We start from the raw sequence: 19043 nt of genomic DNA on the forward strand, positions 1-19043 counted from the left end.
AAACAGAGCCCCCTTCCAGCCTCCCTCCCTCCCTCCCTGCAAGGAAACAGAGCCCCCTTCCAGCCTCCCTCCCTCTCTCCCTGCAAGGAAACAGAGCCCCCTTCCAGCCTCGCTCCCTCCCTGCAAGGAAACAGAGCCCCCTTCCAGCCTCACTCCCTCCCTCCCTGCAAGGAAACAGAGCCCCCTTCCAGCCTCACTCCCTCCCTCCCTGCAAGGAAACAGAGCCCCCTTCCAGCCTCGCTCCCTCCCTCCCTGCAAGGAAACAGAGCCCCCTTCCAGCCTCACTCCCTCCCTCCCTGCAAGGATACAGAGCCCCCTTCCAGCCTCCCTCCCTCCCTGCAAGGAAACAGAGCCCCCTTCCAGCCTCCCTCCCTCCCTCCCTGCAAGGAAACAGAGCCCCCTTCCAGCCTCGCTCCCTCCCTCCCTGCAAGGAAACAGAGCCCCCTTCCAGCCTCCCTCCCTCCCTGCAAGGAAACAGAGCCCCCTTCCAGCCTCCCTCCCTCCCTCCCTGCAAGGAAACAGAGCCCCCTTCCAGCCTCGCTCCCTCCCTCCCTGCAAGGAAACAGAGCCCCCTTCCAGCCTCACTCCCTGCAAGGAAACAGAGCCCCCTTCCAGCCTCGCTCCCTCCCTCCCTGCAAGGAAACAGAGCCCCCTTCCAGCCTCACTCCCTGCAAGGAAACAGAGCCCCCTTCCAGCCTCCCTCCCTCCCTCCCTGCAAGGAAACAGAGCCCCCTTCCAGCCTCCCTCCCTCCCTGCAAGGAAACAGAGCCCCCTTCCAGCCTCCCTCCCTCCCTGCAAGGAAACAGAGCCCCCTTCCAGCCTCCCTCCCTGCAAGGAAACAGAGCCCCCTTCCAGCCTCCCTCCCTCCCTCCCTGCAAGGAAACAGAGCCCCCTTCCAGCCTCCCTCCCTCCCTCCCTGCAAGGAAACAGAGCCCCCTTCCAGCCTCCCTCCCTCCCTGCAAGGAAACAGAGCCCCCTTCCAGCCTCCCTCCCTCCCTCCCTCCCTGCAAGGAAACAGAGCCCCCTTCCAGCCTCCCTCCCTCCCTGCAAGGAAACAGAGCCCCCTTCCAGCCTCCCTCCCTCCCTCCCTGCAAGGAAACAGAGCCCCCTTCCAGCCTCCCTCCCTCCCTCCCTGCAAGGAAACAGAGCCCCCTTCCAGCCTCCCTCCCTCCCTGCAAGGAAACAGAGCCCCCTTCCAGCCTCCCTCCCTGCAAGGAAACAGAGCCCCCTTCCAGCCTCCCTCCCTCCCTCCCTGCAAGGAAACAGAGCCCCCTTCCAGCCTCCCTCCCTCCCTCCCTGCAAGGAAACAGAGCGCCCTTCCAGCCTCCCTCCCTCCCTCCCTCCCTGCAAGGAAACAGAGCCCCCTTCCAGCCTCGCTGCCTGCAAGGAAACAGAGCCCCCTTCCAGCCTCCCTCCCTGCAAGGAAACAGAGCCCCCTTCCAGCCTCCCTCCCTGCAAGGAAACAGAGCCCCCTTCCAGCCTCCCTCCCTCCCTGCAAGGAAACAGCGCCCCCTTCCAGCCTCCCTCCCTCCCTCCCTGCAAGGAAACAGAGCCCCCTTCCAGCCTCACTCCCTGCAAGGAAACAGAGCCCCCTTCCAGCCCCCCTCCCTCCCTCCCTGCAAGGAAACAGAGCCCCCTTCCAGCCTCCCTCCCTCCCTCCCTGCAAGGAAACAGAGCCCCCTTCCAGCCTCCCTCCCTCCCTGCAAGGAAACAGAGCCCCCTTCCAGCCTCACTCCCTTCCTCCCTGCAAGGAAACAGAGCCCCCTCCCTCCCTCCCTCCCTCCCTCCCTGCAAGGAAACAGAGCCCCCTTCCAGCCTCCCTCCCTCCCTGCAAGGAAACAGAGCCCCCTTCCAGCCTCCCTCCCTCCCTCCCTGCAAGGAAACAGAGCCCCCTTCCAGCCTCCCTCCCTCCCTCCCTGCAAGGAAACAGAGCCCCCTTCCAGCCTCCCTCCCTCCCTGCAAGGAAACAGAGCCCCCTTCCAGCCTCCCTCCCTCCCTCCCTGCAAGGAAACAGAGCCCCCTTCCAGCCTCACTCCCTCCTCCCTGCAAGGAAACAGAGCCCCCTTCCAGCCTCCCTCCCTCCCTCCCTGCAAGGAAACAGAGCCCCCTTCCAGCCTCACTCCCTCCCTCCCTGCAAGGAAACAGAGCCCCCTTCCAGCCTCCCTCCCTCCCTGCAAGGAAACAGAGCCCCCTTCCAGCCTCCCTCCCTCCCTGCAAGGAAACAGAGCCCCCTTCCAGCCTCCCTCCCTCCCTCCCTGCAAGGAAACAGAGTCCCCTTCCAGCCTCCCTCCCTCCCTGCAAGGAAACAGAGCCCCCTTCCAGCCTCCCTCCCTCCCTGCAAGGAAACAGAGCCCCCTTCCAGCCTCCCTCCCTCCCTGCAAGGAAACAGAGCCCCCTTCCAGCCTCCCTCCCTCTCTCCCTGCAAGGAAACAGAGCCCCCTTCCAGCCTCGCTCCCTCCCTGCAAGGAAACAGAGCCCCCTTCCAGCCTCACTCCCTCCCTCCCTGCAAGGAAACAGAGCCCCCTTCCAGCCTCACTCCCTCCCTCCCTGCAAGGAAACAGAGCCCCCTTCCAGCCTCGCTCCCTCCCTCCCTGCAAGGAAACAGAGCCCCCTTCCAGCCTCACTCCCTCCCTCCCTGCAAGGATACAGAGCCCCCTTCCAGCCTCCCTCCCTCCCTGCAAGGAAACAGAGCCCCCTTCCAGCCTCCCTCCCTCCCTCCCTGCAAGGAAACAGAGCCCCCTTCCAGCCTCCCTCCCTCCCTGCAAGGAAACAGAGCCCCCTTCCAGCCTCCCTCCCTCCCTGCAAGGAAACAGAGCCCCCTTCCAGCCTCCCTCCCTCCCTCCCTGCAAGGAAACAGAGCCCCCTTCCAGCCTCGCTCCCTCCCTCCCTGCAAGGAAACAGAGCCCCCTTCCAGCCTCACTCCCTGCAAGGAAACAGAGCCCCCTTCCAGCCTCGCTCCCTCCCTCCCTGCAAGGAAACAGAGCCCCCTTCCAGCCTCACTCCCTGCAAGGAAACAGAGCCCCCTTCCAGCCTCCCTCCCTCCCTCCCTGCAAGGAAACAGAGCCCCCTTCCAGCCTCCCTCCCTCCCTGCAAGGAAACAGAGCCCCCTTCCAGCCTCCCTCCCTCCCTGCAAGGAAACAGAGCCCCCTTCCAGCCTCCCTCCCTGCAAGGAAACAGAGCCCCCTTCCAGCCTCCCTCCCTCCCTCCCTGCAAGGAAACAGAGCCCCCTTCCAGCCTCCCTCCCTCCCTCCCTGCAAGGAAACAGAGCCCCCTTCCAGCCTCCCTCCCTCCCTGCAAGGAAACAGAGCCCCCTTCCAGCCTCCCTCCCTCCCTCCCTCCCTGCAAGGAAAGAGCCCCCTTCCAGCCTCCCTCCCTCCCTGCAAGGAAACAGAGCCCCCTTCCAGCCTCCCTCCCTCCCTCCCTGCAAGGAAACAGAGCCCCCTTCCAGCCTCCCTCCCTCCCTCCCTGCAAGGAAACAGAGCCCCCTTCCAGCCTCCCTCCCTCCCTGCAAGGAAACAGAGCCCCCTTCCAGCCTCCCTCCCTGCAAGGAAACAGAGCCCCCTTCCAGCCTCCCTCCCTCCCTCCCTGCAAGGAAACAGAGCCCCCTTCCAGCCTCCCTCCCTCCCTCCCTGCAAGGAAACAGAGCGCCCTTCCAGCCTCCCTCCCTCCCTCCCTCCCTGCAAGGAAACAGAGCCCCCTTCCAGCCTCGCTGCCTGCAAGGAAACAGAGCCCCCTTCCAGCCTCCCTCCCTGCAAGGAAACAGAGCCCCCTTCCAGCCTCCCTCCCTGCAAGGAAACAGAGCCCCCTTCCAGCCTCCCTCCCTCCCTGCAAGGAAACAGCGCCCCCTTCCAGCCTCCCTCCCTCCCTCCCTGCAAGGAAACAGAGCCCCCTTCCAGCCTCACTCCCTGCAAGGAAACAGAGCCCCCTTCCAGCCCCCCTCCCTCCCTCCCTGCAAGGAAACAGAGCCCCCTTCCAGCCTCCCTCCCTCCCTCCCTGCAAGGAAACAGAGCCCCCTTCCAGCCTCCCTCCCTCCCTGCAAGGAAACAGAGCCCCCTTCCAGCCTCACTCCCTCCCTGCAAGGAAACAGAGCCCCCTTCCAGCCTCCCTCCCTGCAAGGAAACAGAGCCCCCTTCCAGCCTCCCTCCCTCCCTCCCTGCAAGGAAACAGAGCCCCCTTCCAGCCTCCCTCCCTCCCTCCCTCCCTGCAAGGAAACAGAGCCCCCTTCCAGCCTCCCTCCCTCCCTCCCTGCAAGGAAACAGAGCCCCCTTCCAGCCTCCCTCCCTCCCTGCAAGGAAACAGAGCCCCCTTCCAGCCTCCCTCCCTCCCTCCCTGCAAGGAAACAGAGCCCCCTTCCAGCCTCCCTCCCTCCCTGCAAGGAAACAGAGCCCCCTTCCAGCCTCCCTCCCTCCCTCCCTGCAAGGAAACAGAGCCCCCTTCCAGCCTCGCTGCCTGCAAGGAAACAGAGCCCCCTTCCAGCCTCCCTCCCTCCCTCCCTGCAAGGAAACAGAGCCCCCTTCCAGCCTCCCTCCCTCCCTGCAAGGAAACAGAGCCCCCTTCCAGCCTCCCTCCCTCCCTCCCTGCAAGGAAACAGAGCCCCCTTCCAACCTCCCTCCCTCCCTGCAAGGAAACAGAGCCCCCTTCCAACCTCCCTCCCTCCCTGCAAGGAAACAGAGCCCCCTTCCAGCCTCCCTCCCTCCCTGCAAGGAAACAGAGCCCCCTTCCAGCCTCGCTCCCTCCCTCCCTGCAAGGAAACAGAGCCCCCTTCCAACCTCCCTCCCTCCCTGCAAGGAAACAGAGCCCCCTTCCAACCTCCCTCCCTCCCTGCAAGGAAACAGAGCCCCCTTCCAGCCTCCCTCCCTCCCTGCAAGGAAACAGAGCCCCCTTCCAGCCTCCCTCCCTCCCTGCAAGGAAACAGAGCCCCCTTCCAGCCTCCCTCCCTCCCTCCCTGCAAGGAAACAGAGCCCCCTTCCAGCCTCCCTCCCTCCCTCCCTGCAAGGAAACAGAGCCCCCTTCCAGCCTCACTCCCTCCCTCCCTGCAAGGAAACAGAGCCCCCTTCCAGCCTCCCTCCCTCCCTGCAAGGAAACAGAGCCCCCTTCCAGCCTCCCTCCCTCCCTGCAAGGAAACAGAGCCCCCTTCCAGCCTCGCTCCCTCCCTGCAAGGAAACAGAGCCCCCTTCCAGCCTCACTCCCTCCCTCCCTGCAAGGAAACAGAGCCCCCTTCCAGCCTCACTCCCTCCCTCCCTGCAAGGAAACAGAGCCCCCTTCCAGCCTCCCTCCCTCCCTGCAAGGAAACAGAGCCCCCTTCCAGCCTCCCTCCCTCCCTGCAAGGAAACAGAGCCCCCTTCCAGCCTCGCTCCCTCCCTGCAAGGAAACAGAGCCCCCTTCCAGCCTCACTCCCTCCCTCCCTGCAAGGAAACAGAGCCCCCTTCCAGCCTCACTCCCTCCCTGCAAGGAAACAGAGCCCCCTTCCAGACTCCCTCCCTGCAAGGAAACAGAGCCCCCTTCCAGCCTCCCTCCCTCCCTCCCTGCAAGGAAACAGAGCCCCCTTCCAGCCTCCCTCCCTCCCTCCCTGCAAGGAAACAGAGCCCCCTTCCAGCCTCCCTCCCTCCCTCCCTGCAAGGAAACAGAGCCCCCTTCCAGCCTCCTTCCCTCCCTCCCTGCAAGGAAACAGAGCCCCCTTCCAGCCTCCCTCCCTCCCTGCAAGGAAACAGAGCCCCCTTCCAGCCTCCCTCCCTCCCTGCAAGGAAACAGAGCCCCCTTCCAGCCTCGCTCCCTCCCTGCAAGGAAACAGAGCCCCCTTCCAGCCTCACTCCCTCCCTCCCTGCAAGGAAACAGAGCCCCCTTCCAGCCTCACTCCCTCCCTCCCTGCAAGGAAACAGAGCCCCCTTCCAGCCTCCCTCCCTCCCTGCAAGGAAACAGAGCCCCCTTCCAGCCTCCCTCCCTCCCTGCAAGGAAACAGAGCCCCCTTCCAGCCTCGCTCCCTCCCTGCAAGGAAACAGAGCCCCCTTCCAGCCTCACTCCCTCCCTCCCTGCAAGGAAACAGAGCCCCCTTCCAGCCTCACTCCCTCCCTCCCTGCAAGGAAACAGAGCCCCCTTCCAGCCTCACTCCCTCCCTGCAAGGAAACAGAGCCCCCTTCCAGACTCCCTCCCTGCAAGGAAACAGAGCCCCCTTCCAGCCTCCCTCCCTCCCTCCCTGCAAGGAAACAGAGCCCCCTTCCAGCCTCCCTCCCTCCCTCCCTGCAAGGAAACAGAGCCCCCTTCCAGCCTCCTTCCCTCCCTCCCTGCAAGGAAACAGAGCCCCCTTCCAGCCTCCCTCCCTCCCTGCAAGGAAACAGAGCCCCCTTCCTGCCTCACTCCCTCCCTCCCTGCAAGGAAACAGAGCCCCCTCCCTCCCTCCCTCCCTCCCTCCCTGCAAGGAAACAGAGCCCCCTTCCAGCCTCCCTCCCTCCCTGCAAGGAAACAGAGCCCCCTTCCAGCCTCCCTCCCTCCCTGCAAGGAAACAGAGCCCCCTTCCAGCCTCCCTCCCTCCCTGCAAGGAAACAGAGCCCCCTTCCAGCCTCCCTCCCTCCCTCCCTGCAAGGAAACAGAGCCCCCTTCCAGCCTCCCTCCCTCCCTCCCTGCAAGGAAACAGAGCCCCCTTCCAGCCTCCCTCCCTCCCTGCAAGGAAACAGAGCCCCCTTCCAGCCTCCCTCCCTCCCTGCAAGGAAACAGAGCCCCCTTCCAGCCTCCCTCCCTCCCTGCAAGGAAACAGAGCCCCCTTCCAGCCTCCCTCCCTCCCTCCCTGCAAGGAAACAGAGCCCCCTTCCAGCCTCCCTCCCTCTCTCCCTGCAAGGAAACAGAGCCCCCTTCCAGCCTCCCTCCCTCCCTCCCTGCAAGGAAACAGAGCCCCCTTCCAGCCTCCCTCCCTCCCTCCCTGCAAGGAAACAGAGCCCCCTTCCAGCCTCCCTCCCTCCCTCCCTGCAAGGAAACAGAGCCCCCTTCCAGCCTCCCTCCCTCCCTCCCTCCCTCCCTGCAAGGAAACAGAGCCCCCTTCCAGCCTCCCTCCCTCCCTGCAAGGAAACAGAGCCCCCTTCCTCCCTCCCTCCCTCCCTGCAAGGAAACAGAGCCCCCTTCCAGCCTCGCTCCCTCCCTCCCTGCAAGGAAACAGAGCCCCCTTCCAGCCTCACTCCCTCCCTCCCTGCAAGGAAACAGAGCCCCCTTCCAGCCTCGCTCCCTCCCTCCCTGCAAGGAAACAGAGCCCCCTTCCAGCCTCCCTCCCTCCCTGCAAGGAAACAGAGCCCCCTTCCAGCCTCCCTCCCTCCCTCCCTGCAAGGAAACAGAGCCCCCTTCCAGCCTCCCTCCCTCCCTCCCTCCCTCCCTGCAAGGAAACAGAGCCCCCTTCCAGCCTCCCTCCCTCCCTGCAAGGAAACAGAGCCCCCTTCCTCCCTCCCTCCCTCCCTGCAAGGAAACAGAGCCCCCTTCCAGCCTCGCTCCCTCCCTCCCTGCAAGGAAACAGAGCCCCCTTCCAGCCTCCCTCCCTCCCTCCCTCCCTGCAAGGAAACAGAGCCCCCTTCCAGCCTCCCTCCCTCCCTGCAAGGAAACAGAGCCCCCTTCCAGCCTCCCTCCCTCCCTGCAAGGAAACAGAGCCCCCTTCCAGCCTCCCTCCCTGCAAGGAAACAGAGCCCCCTTCCAGCCTCCCTCCCTCCCTCCCTGCAAGGAAACAGAGCCCCCTTCCAGCCTCCCTCCCTCCCTCCCTGCAAGGAAACAGAGCCCCCTTCCAGCCTCCCTCCCTCCCTGCAAGGAAACAGAGCCCCCTTCCAGCCTCCCTCCCTCCCTGCATGGAAACAGAGCCCCCTTCCAGCCTCCCTCCCTCCCTCCCTGCAAGGAAACAGAGCCCCCTTCCAGCCTCCCTCCCTCCCTCCCTGCAAGGAAACAGAGCCCCCTTCCAGCCTCCCTCCCTCCCTCCCTGCAAGGAAACAGAGCCCCCTTCCAGCCTCCCTCCCTCCCTGCAAGGAAACAGAGCCCCCTTCCAGCCTCGCTCCCTCCCTCCCTGCAAGGAAACAGAGCCCCCTTCCAGCCTCCCTCCCTCCCTGCAAGGAAACAGAGCCCCCTTCCAGCCTCCCTCCCTCCCTCCCTGCAAGGAAACAGAGCCCCCTTCCAGCCTCCCTCCCTCCCTGCAAGGAAACAGAGCCCCCTTCCAGCCTCCCTCCCTCCCTCCCTGCAAGGAAACAGAGCCCCCTTCCAGCCTCCCTCCCTCCCTCCCTGCAAGGAAACAGAGCCCCCTTCCAGCCTCCCTCCCTGCAAGGAAACAGAGCGCCCTTCCAGCCTCCCTCCCTCCCTCCCTGCAAGGAAACAGAGCCCCCTTCCAGCCTCCCTCCCTCCCTCCCTGCAAGGAAACAGAGCCCCCTTCCAGCCTCCCTCCCTGCAAGGAAACAGAGCCCCCTTCCAGCCTCGCTCCCTCCCTCCCTGCAAGGAAACAGAGCCCCCTTCCAGCCTCACTCCCTCCCTCCCTGCAAGGATACAGAGCCCCCTTCCAGCCTCCCTCCCTCCCTGCAAGGAAACAGAGCCCCCTTCCAGCCTCCCTCCCTCCCTCCCTGCAAGGAAACAGAGCCCCCTTCCAGCCTCCCTCCCTCCCTCCCTGCAAGGAAACAGAGCCCCCTTCCAGCCTCCCTCCCTCCCTGCAAGGAAACAGAGCCCCCTTCCAGCCTCCCTCCCTCCCTCCCTGCAAGGAAACAGCGCCCCCTTCCAGCCTCCCTCCCTCCCTGCAAGGAAACAGAGCCCCCTTCCAGCCTCCCTCCCTCCTCCCTGCAAGGAAACAGAGCCCCCTTCCAGCCTCCCTCCCTCCCTGCAAGGAAACAGAGCCCCCTTCCTCCCTCCCTCCCTCCCTGCAAGGAAACAGAGCCCCCTTCCAGCCTCCCTCCCTCCCTCCCTGCAAGGAAACAGAGCCCCCTTCCAGCCTCCCTCCCTCCCTGCAAGGAAACAGAGCCCCCTTCCAGCCTCCCTCCCTCCCTGCAAGGAAACAGAGCCCCCTTCCAGCCTCCCTCCCTCCCTGCAAGGAAACAGAGCCCCCTTCCAGCCTCCCTCCCTCCCTGCAAGGAAACAGAGCCCCCTTCCAGCCTCACTCCCTCCCTGCAAGGAAACAGAGCCCCCTTCCAGCCTCCCTCCCTCCCTCCCTGCAAGGAAACAGAGCCCCCTTCCAGCCTCCCTCCCTCCCTCCCTGCAAGGAAACAGAGCCCCCTTCCAGCCTCCCTCCCTCCCTCCCTGCATGGAAACAGAGCCCCCTTCCAGCCTCCCTCCCTCCCTCCCTGCAAGGAAACAGAGCCCCCTTCCAGCCTCCCTCCCTCCCTGCAAGGAAACAGAGCCCCCTTCCAGCCTCCCTCCCTCCCTGCAAGGAAACAGAGCCCCCTTCCAGCCTCCCTCCCTCCCTCCCTGCAAGGAAACAGAGCCCCCTTCCAGCCTCCCTCCCTCCCTCCCTGCAAGGAAACAGAGTCCCCTTCCAGCCTCCCTCCCTCCCTGCAAGGAAACAGAGCGCCCTTCCAGCCTCCCTCCCTCCCTGCAAGGAAACAGAGCCCCCTTCCAGCCTCCCTCCCTCCCTGCAAGGAAACAGAGCCCCCTTCCAGCCTCCCTCCCTCCCTCCCTGCAAGGAAACAGAGCCCCCTTCCAGCCTCCCTCCCTCCCTCCCTGCAAGGAAACAGAGCCCCCTTCCAGCCTCACTCCCTCCTCCCTGCTTTCAGATTAGGTGATGTTGAGGCTTTGTAACCCGCTGTTCAAACTGCACTTGGGGTTCTGGTCCCAGCAGAGTCCCGTCTTCACAAAAGGTTTAAACACGGGTTTAAAAACACGCAGGGCAACGAAATTCTGGACTAAATAGCTTTGAGAATCCAGCCCTTAGTCATGTTACGGTTTTCAGATTGTTAATAAATGAGAATCACACCACAGTTTCCTCCTTTATGTTGGGGTGTCGGCCACTCCGGAAAGGGGGCGTGCTGAACGCTAACTCTCCTCCCTCTCCCTCCTCCTCCTCCTCCTGCAGCTGGCAAAGACTCAGGGGAACGTGTTCGCCACAGACGCCATCCTGGCCACGCTGATGTGCTGCACGCGCTCCGTGTACTCCTGGGACATCATCGTCCAGAGAGTGGGCAACAAGCTCTTCTTCGACAAGCGTGACAACTCCGACTTCGGTGAGAGAGCGCGGGCCATCGTGTCGTTCACACACCCGGGCAGTGTGGGGGTGCAGAGAGACGGGGTGCAGGGTTACTGTACAGGGCAGAGAGACGGGGTGCAGGGTTACTGTACAGGGCAGAGAGACGGGGTGCAGGGTTACTGTACAGGGCAGAGAGACGGGGTGCAGGGTTACTGTACAGGGCAGAGAGACGGGGTGCAGGGTTACTGTACAGGGCAGAGAGACGGGGTGCAGGGTTACTGTACAGGGCAGAGAGACGGGGTGCAGGGTTACTGTACAGGGCAGAGAGACGGGGTGCAGGGTTACTGTACAGGGCAGAGAGACGGGGTGCAGGGTTACTGTACAGGGCAGGGTGGGGGTGCAGAGAGACTGGGTGCAGGGTTACTGTACAGGGCAGGGTCGGGGTGTATAGCATGGGGGTTATAGCTGCTAGATTATAGGTGTTCTGGGCTTTACTGTCCTGGATTTTAATTATAAAGACTTGATGCACATCTGTAGTGCTCTGTATAGTTCTCTGCACACATTAGATTATGTAACAGTAATTTTTGCAGTAAGCCTATACAATAGACAGTAATGAAATCAAATGAATTCCTAGCACACTTTCAATTTACGTTAGCCTGCTGGTAACACAAGATAAACCCTGCTGCTGCGCTCTCCGCACACACTGCTGTACAATGAGAACTTGCGTTATGTATTTTAAATTGAAACAATGATTTTAGTGCATTTTTTTGTCGTAGCTTACTCGGTACTCTCACAGAATAGATGGTGGTGCTGCAGTGGCGCTCTGTGATGCAGTGGCGCTCTGTGCTGCAGTGACGCTCTGTGCTACAGTGGCGCTCTGTGATGCTGTGCAGTGGCTCACGTGTGCCGCGCTGCGCGCCCCGCCCGCGCGGTTGTGTTTTCAGATCTGCTGACGGTGAGCGAGACTGCGAACGAGCCCCCCCAGGACGAGGGCAACTCCTTCAACTCCCCCCGGAACCTGGCCATGGAGGCCACCTACATCAATCACAACTTCTCCCAGCAGTGCCTCAAAATGGTGAGCCGAGATACCTTCCCAGCTCTGCTGAAGACCCCTCCAGCACGCTGGATTCACGTTGCCAAAGCATTTCCTTTTGATGGGATCACCGGCAGGTTTTACTGTACAGAAATGAGTCAAGATCGCTGCATTTCACTAAAGATATTAACAGTGCTGATTAGTGGACAGTGTACAAAGTCCTTGTAGAGTGTGGAGTAGTGGTTAGGGCTCTGGACTTTTGACCGGAGGGTCGTGGGTTCAATCCCAGGTGGGGGGACACTGCTGCTGTACCCTTGAGCAAGATTCTTATTTATTTATTTCTTAGCAGACGCCCTTATCCAGGGCGACTTACAATTGTTACAAGATATCACATTATTTTGACATACAATTACCCATTTATACAGTTGGGTTTTTACTGGAGCAATCTAGGTAAAGTATCTTGCTCAAGGGTACAGCAGCAGTGTCCCCCCCACCTGGGATTGAACCCACAACCCTCCGGTCAAGAGTCCAGAGCCCTGACCACTACTCCACACTGCACAGATTGCTCCATTAAAAACCCAACTGTATAAATGGGTAATTCTATGTAAAAAATAATGTGATATCTGTATAATGTGAAATAATGTATAATGTGATATCTTGTAACAATTGTAAGTTGCCCTGGATAAGGACGTCTGCTAAGAAATAAATCTCTGATCTCTTCCTGCCTTTCTCTCAGGGAGGGGAAAAGTACAAGTTCCCCAACTCCAACCCCTTTGTGGAAGAGGACGTGGACAAGAGCGAGGTGGCTTCAGTGGGTTACAGGTGAGTACAGGACCGTGGAACGGGTTCGAGAGCGGAGATCGAGGGGAGCAGATAGATTGAGGACAGGACAGTGGAACGGGTTCGAGAGCGGAGATCGAGGGGAGCGGATAGATTGAGGACGGGACGGTGGAACGGGTTCGAGAGCGGAGATCGAGGGGAGCAGATAGATTGAGGACGGGACAGTGGAACGGGTTCGAGAGCGGAGATCGAGGGGAGCAGATAGATTGAGGACGGGACAGTGGAACGGGTTCGAGAGCGGAGATCGAGGGGAGCAGATAGTGGGCTCCAGTGTTGAACCGTGTGTGTGTGTGTGAGGTTCCAGCTTTGTGTGCTCAGCCCTGTTGATCCCTGTGTGTGTGTGTGTGTGTGTGTGTGTGTGTGTGTGTGTGTGTGTTCAGCCCTGTTGACCCCTGTGTGTGTGTGTGTGTGTGTGTGTGTGTGTGTGTGTGTGTGTGTTCATCCTTGTTGACCCCTGTGTGTGTGTGTGTGTGTGTGTGTGTGTGTGTGTGTGTGTGTGTTCAGCCTTGCTGACCCCTGTGTGTGTGTGTGTGTTCAGCCTTGTTGACCCCTGTGTGTGTGTGTTCAGCCTTGCTGACCCCTGTGTGTGTGTGTGTGTGTGTGTGTGTGTGTGTGTGTTAGTGTGTGTGTGTTCAGCCTTGTTGACCCCTGTGTGTGTGTGTGTGTGTGTGTGTGTGTGTGTGTGTTCAGCCTTGTTGACCCCTGTGTGTCTCTCTGTGTTTCAGGTACCGGCGTTGGAAGCTGGGGGAGGATATCGATCTGATCGTTCGCTGTGAACACGATGGTGTGATGACCGGAGCCAACGGGGAAGTGTCCTTCATCAACGTCAAGACCCTCAACGAGTGGGACTCCAGGGTAGGGACCCCTTTCAATACCTTTAATCACAGCTTCAACCCGAGGAAACCCCACACCACTGATACAGGGGAATCCCAGAGAGAGACCGCTTTCAATACCTTTAATCACAGCTTCAACCCGAGGAAACCCCACACCACTGATACAGGGGAACCCCGGAGAGAGACCGCTTTCAATACCTTTAATCACAGCTTCACCCCGAGGAAACCCCACACCACTGATACAGGGGAACCCCAGAGAGAGACCGCTTTCAATACCTTTAATCACGGCTTCGACACGAGGAAACCCCACACCACTGATACAGGGGAACCCCAGAGAGAGACCGCTTTCAATACCTTTAATCACAGCTTCAACCCGAGGAAACCCCACACCACTGATACAGGGGAACCCCAGAGAGAGACCGCTTTCAATACCTTTAATCACAGCTTCAACCCGAGGAAACCCCACACCACTGATACAGGGGAACCCCAGAGAGAGACCGCTTTCAATACCTTTAATCACAGCTTCAACCCGAGGAAACCCCACACCACTGATACAGGGGAACCCCAGAGAGAGAGACCGCTTTCAATACCTTTAATCACAGCTTCAACCCGAGGAAACCCCACACCACTGATACAGGGGAACCCCAGAGAGAGAGACCGCTTTCAATACCTTTAATCACAGCTTCAACCCGAGGAAACCCCACACCACTGATACAGGGGAACCCCGGAGAGAGACCGCTTTCAATACCTTTAATCACAGCTTCAACCCGAGGAAACCCCACACCACTGATACAGGGGAACCCCAGAGAGAGACCGCTTTCAATACCTTTAATCACAGCTTCAACCCGAGGAAACCCCACACCACTGATACAGGGGAACCCCGGAGAGAGACCGCTTTCAATACCTTTAATCACAGCTTCAACCAGAGGAAACCCCACACCACTGATACAGGGGAACCCCAGAGAGAGACCGCTTTCAATACCTTTAATCACAGCTTCAACACGAGGAAACCCCACACCACTGATACAGGGGAACCCCAGAGAGAGACCGCTTTCAATACCTTTAATCACAGCTTCAACCCGAGGAAACCCCACACCACTGATACAGGGGAACCCCGGAGAGAGACCGCTTTCAATACCTTTAATCACAGCTTCAACCCGAGGAAATGTGGGGAAGCTATAAAAAAGGCCAACAAGATGCTCAGATATATTGTGAAATAAATAATAATAATACAGCTATGACCAAAAGTTTTGTATTACATAGAATTTGACTTGAGATGATTTAAGAAATATTATTATTATTATTATTATTAATATTAATATTTATTATTTCTTAGGGTGGCTTAACACAGGAGGCCACAGCTGTACAGACCTTTTCAGATCACTATCGGCTGTAGATTTTACACAGGTCTGTCCTCTCTCTGTTCAGATAGTCACGGTGCCTGTACTGTGTGTGCAGTGGTTATGAAACCACACGTGGTGGAGGTGAGGCGTTGTAGCCTGCTTTTCCATGCAGGGTCAGGCCTTTGAAACCCTGCTCCCTGCTGAAGCCCTGTCTGTCTGTCTGTCTGTCTCGTTCCAGCACTGTAACGGCGTGGACTGGCGTCAGAAACTGGACTCCCAGAGGGGCGCTGTGCTGGCCACTGAGCTGAAGAACAACAGCTACAAGCTGGCCCGCTGGACCTGCTGCGCCATGCTGGCTGGATCGGAGTACCTCAAACTGGGGTAAGAGAACCGGGCCTGGGCTCAGTCCAGCTGGACTCATTTTGGGGTACCTCAAACTGGGGTAAGAGAACCGGGCCTGGGCTCAGTCCAGCTGGACTCATTTTGGGGTACCTCAAACTGGGGTAAGAGAACCGGGCCTGGGCTCAGTCCAGCTGGACTCATTTTGGGGTACCTCAGACTGGGGTAAGAGAACCAGCCCTGGTCATTTCAGTCTTACACCGAAGGACTATATTTGTCAGTAGCAGTGCACTGACCCGTCCCTCTTTTTGGTGGTGGTCTGGGATCCACGTTCCCCTGTCAGAGCTGCGGGTCGGTGATGACTGGTCCACTGCGCAAGCTGAGCTGTCACTAAAAGTGCATCAGCACCCTGAAGAGAGCCGTGCTGAACGCAGGCTGAGACCCGACAGCGAAACACTGACCTCTCCACTACAGAGCGGGCTCTTCAGTTAATAACACTGACCTCTCCACACTACAGAGCGGGCTCTTCAGTTAATAACACTGACCTCTCCACTACAGAGCGGGCTCTTCAGTTAATAACACTGACCTCTCCACACTACAGAGCGGGCTCTTCAGTTAATAACACTGACCTCTCCACACTACAGAGCGGGCTCTTCAGTTAATAACACTGACCTCTCCACACTACAGAGCGGGCTCTTCAGTTAATAACACTGACCTCTCCACACTACAGAGCGGGCTCTTCAGTTAATAACACTGACCTCTCCACACTACAGAGCGGGCTCTTCAGTTAATAACACTGACCTCTCCACACTACAGAGCGGGCTCTTCAGTTAATAACACTGACCTCTCCACTACAGAGCGGGCTCTTCAGTTAATAACACTGACCTCTCCACACTACAGAGCAGGCTTTTCAGTTAATAACACTGACCTCTCCACACTACAGAGCGGGCTCTTCAGTTAATAACACTGACCTCTCCACTACAGAGCGGGCTCTTCAGTTAATAACACTGACCTCTCCACACTACAGAGCGGGCTCTTCAGTTAATAACACTGACCTCTCCACACTACAGAGCGGGCTCTTCAGTTAATAACACTGACCTCTCCACTACAGAGCGGGCTCTTCAGTTAATAACACTGACCTCTCCACACTACAGAGCGGGCTCTTCAGTTAATAACACTGACCTCTCCACACTACAGAGCAGGCTCTTCAGTTAATAACACTGACCTCTCCACTACAGAGCGGGCTCTTCAGTTAATAACACTGACCTCTCCACACTACAGAGCGGGCTCTTCAGTTAATAACACTGACCTCTCCACACTACAGAGCGGGCTCTTCAGTTAATAACACTGACCTCTCCACACTACAGAGCGGGCTCTTCAGTTAATAACACTGACCTCTCCACTACAGAGCGGACAATTTTCCAATTTTCAGTACAGCGGTCTGATTTCATATGCAGAAATCAAACCTACAGAAGCAGTGAGATGTTCTCATAATTGTGTTCCCCGTGGTCAAACCTGTGGATTTTTAAGCTGGCGACGCCACCAGAGGCTTCCGAGCTGAGCTGTCCTCTCCCTCCCTCCGCAGCTACGTGTCCCGTTACCACGTGAAGGACTCTGCGCGCCACGTCATCCTGGCACCCAGCAGTTCAAACCCAACGAGTTTGCCAGCCAGATCAACCTGAGCATGGAGAACGCCTGGGGCATCCTGCGCTGCGTCATCGACACCTGCATGAAGCTGGAGGAGGGCAAGTACCTCATCCTGAAGGACCCCAACAAGGTAAGCTCTCCTCCTCCCAGCATGCTTCTTAACCATATCAGAGATTTATAGACAGAGATCTTAGTACTTCATCCTGAAGGACCCCAACAAGGTAGGCTCTCCTCCCAGCATGCTTCTTAACCATATCATAGATTTATAGACGGAGATCTTAATACCTCATTCTGAAGGACCCCAACAAGGTAGGATCTCCTCTCAGCATGCTTCTTAACCATGTCAGAGATTTATAGACGGAGATCTTAGTACCTCATCCTGAAGGACCCCAACAAGATAGGATCTCCTCCCAGCATGCTTTCTACCCATATCCCAGTTTGAGAACCACTGTCCTATCTGAGATCAAATCTCTTTTGTAACCTCCAGTATAGTTTAATAGGTGTGTGAGCCTCCTATTTTTAATGAAAGGTAGCTGCTGATCCCTGCTTGGTGCCTTGTGATAAAAAAAGCCACCAAAACGCCTCACAAACCATCAGGGTATAGTTGTGATCTACTTGTTTGAGTCTCTGTGTTTGAAAGCCATTGACGAGCTTGCATGTCCGTGCGATTTGGTTTTTAACAAGCCTGCCGTCCTTCCTCCACAGCAAGTGATCCGGGCCTACAGCCTGCCTGACGGGACGTTCAGCTCGGACGAGGACGAAGACGAGGAGGAGGAGGAGGAGGACGAGGAGGATGACGGTGAGAGCGAGGGCCGCTGCAATAGCTGGGCTTACACTGTGTTGATCTGCAGCTGTGGCCAAAAGTTTAGCATCACCCTGTAGAATTCATTTTCCTTCATGAAGTCGAACGAAACCTGCTTGAAATAACGTCGCGTTAACTTATTGAATTACACAACGCTGTCGTTTCCCATCTACTTAAAACTGACAAATGTGACGTTTCGAAATCTAACGTGAAATACTGTACAGCAATCCTGGCTTCCAGTAGACTCTTGCGATGTCTTTTGTAGTTTTCCTATAACAATGATGTTCAATAAAACAACTATAGGAGCATAATTTAGATTTTTTTTTTTTTAATTGACACAATCCTAAACTGATAGGTGATGCAAAACGTTTGGTCACAGCTGTGTACTGCAGGTGTACACAGCACACCTGCAGCACGCTATTAAAAATGTAAAAAATGTTGCCTTTCATGGTCTTAAATACGTATTTTCAAATAATTCCCGATTTTAAACATTTATTTAAGCAGAATAAAATAGCGTGGTTGCGTTCAAAATTTCTAATTTCGAGTTATTTATACAACAGATTTTCCTAAATATTTAAAAAGCTTAGCTGAAAAACAGTAAACGCTAAATTGTAGAAAGGAAATCATGTGTGTGTTCGATCATTTACCGGAAGCAAACTAAACCAGCTGTCCGGTTCCTAAAGGCAGTGTAACAGGGAGCGAGTCCATAAGGAGAAGCGTTTGCTGTATTTATTTACGTGATAATCTGGAAATGGAAATTCACAGGGAACTTCCACAGAAATAATGAAAAGTAGCAGCGTCTCATTCAAACTGTGAATGTCTGTCCTGGTTTGAACTGCAGTCTGAGAACGATCTCTGTGTCCCAGTTTGAATTGCACAGTCTATCAATGATCGCTGTGTCCCAGTTTGAATTGCACAGTCTATCAATGATCTCTGTGTCCCAGTTTGAATTGCACAGTCTATCAATGATCTCTGTGTCCCAGTTTGAATTGCACAGTCTATCAATGATCTCTGTGTCCCAGTTTGAATTGCACAGTCTATCAATGATCGCTGTGTCCCAGTTTGAATTGCACAGTCTATCAACGATCTCTGTGTCCCAGTTTGAATTGCACAGTCTATCAATGATCTCTGTGTCCCAGTTGGAATTACACAGTCTGACAATGATCTCTGTGTCCCAGTTTGAATTGCACAGTCTATCAATGATCTCTGTGTCCCAGTTTGAATTGCACAGTCTATCAATGATCGCTGTGTCCCAGTTTGAATTGCACAGTCTATCAATGATCTCTGTGTCCCAGTTTGAATTGCACAGTCTATCAATGATCTCTGTGTCCCAGTTTGAATTGCACAGTCTATCAATGATCTCTGTGTCCCAGTTTGAATTGCACAGTCTATCAATGATCGCTGTGTCCCAGTTTGAATTGCACAGTCTATCAACGATCTCTGTGTCCCAGTTTGAATTGCACAGTCTATCAATGATCTCTGTGTCCCAGTTGGAATTACACAGTCTGACAATGATCTCTGTGTCCCAGTTTGAATTGCACAGTCTATCAATGATCTCTGTGTCCCAGTTTGAATTGCACAGTCTATCAATGATCTCTGTGTCCCAGTTTGAATTGCACAGTCTATCAATGATCTCTGTGTCCCAGTTTGAATTGCACAGTCTATCAATGATCTCTGTGTCCCAGTTTGATTTGCCAGTCTGACAATTATCGCTGTGTCCCAGTTTGAATTGCACAGTCTATCAATGATCTCTCTGTCTCTTGTTTCTCCAGATGAGGAAAGCTGAAGGAGGTTTGGGAAGCAGGGAGCAGCGGATCCAGCGCTCTGATGCCAGGAAGAAACCACACTGTCAGGGGATGAAAACAATCACACAAACAAAGCATCTAGATCCTAAAATAAAAACAACTGGACTATATGAAAGACTTGAGTGCTTTATTTTGTATTGACACCTTTCTGCAATGTGATTATGTTTGGTATCTGACCATGTGGTGCTCAACTCTGTTGAAATTATCTATGATACCTTAGCCCGTATTTTCAATGACTTTTACTCTAGTCTTTTTAATTCCTTCCTCTTTCTTGAAAG

General features: G+C 56.9%; 1 protein-coding gene and 1 non-coding gene across 2 annotated transcripts in view; both read left to right on the forward strand.

The window, feature by feature from the left end:
• LOC117432621 (eukaryotic translation initiation factor 3 subunit D) overlaps positions 1-18985 on the forward strand; it is a 40173-nt gene extending 21188 nt beyond the window's left edge. Inside the window, 9 exon segments of the mRNA XM_059016069.1 lie at positions 10013-10160; positions 11068-11198; positions 11893-11978; positions 12722-12851; positions 14411-14553; positions 16097-16140; positions 16143-16288; positions 16864-16957; positions 18733-18985. Of these exon segments, the coding sequence (XP_058872052.1) occupies positions 10013-10160; positions 11068-11198; positions 11893-11978; positions 12722-12851; positions 14411-14553; positions 16097-16140; positions 16143-16288; positions 16864-16957; positions 18733-18746 (936 nt within the window). The 3' untranslated portion in view covers positions 18747-18985.
• On the forward strand, positions 14861-14955 carry LOC131723061 (small Cajal body-specific RNA 18). The gene has a single exon (XR_009320121.1). It is a non-coding gene; the product is annotated as a small Cajal body-specific RNA 18 (non-coding RNA).
• Positions 18986-19043: the final 58 nt, after the last annotated feature.

Source organism: Acipenser ruthenus, chromosome 52 (assembly GCF_902713425.1).
Source record: "Acipenser ruthenus chromosome 52, fAciRut3.2 maternal haplotype, whole genome shotgun sequence".
NCBI classification, from domain to species: Eukaryota; Metazoa; Chordata; class Actinopteri; order Acipenseriformes; family Acipenseridae; genus Acipenser; species Acipenser ruthenus.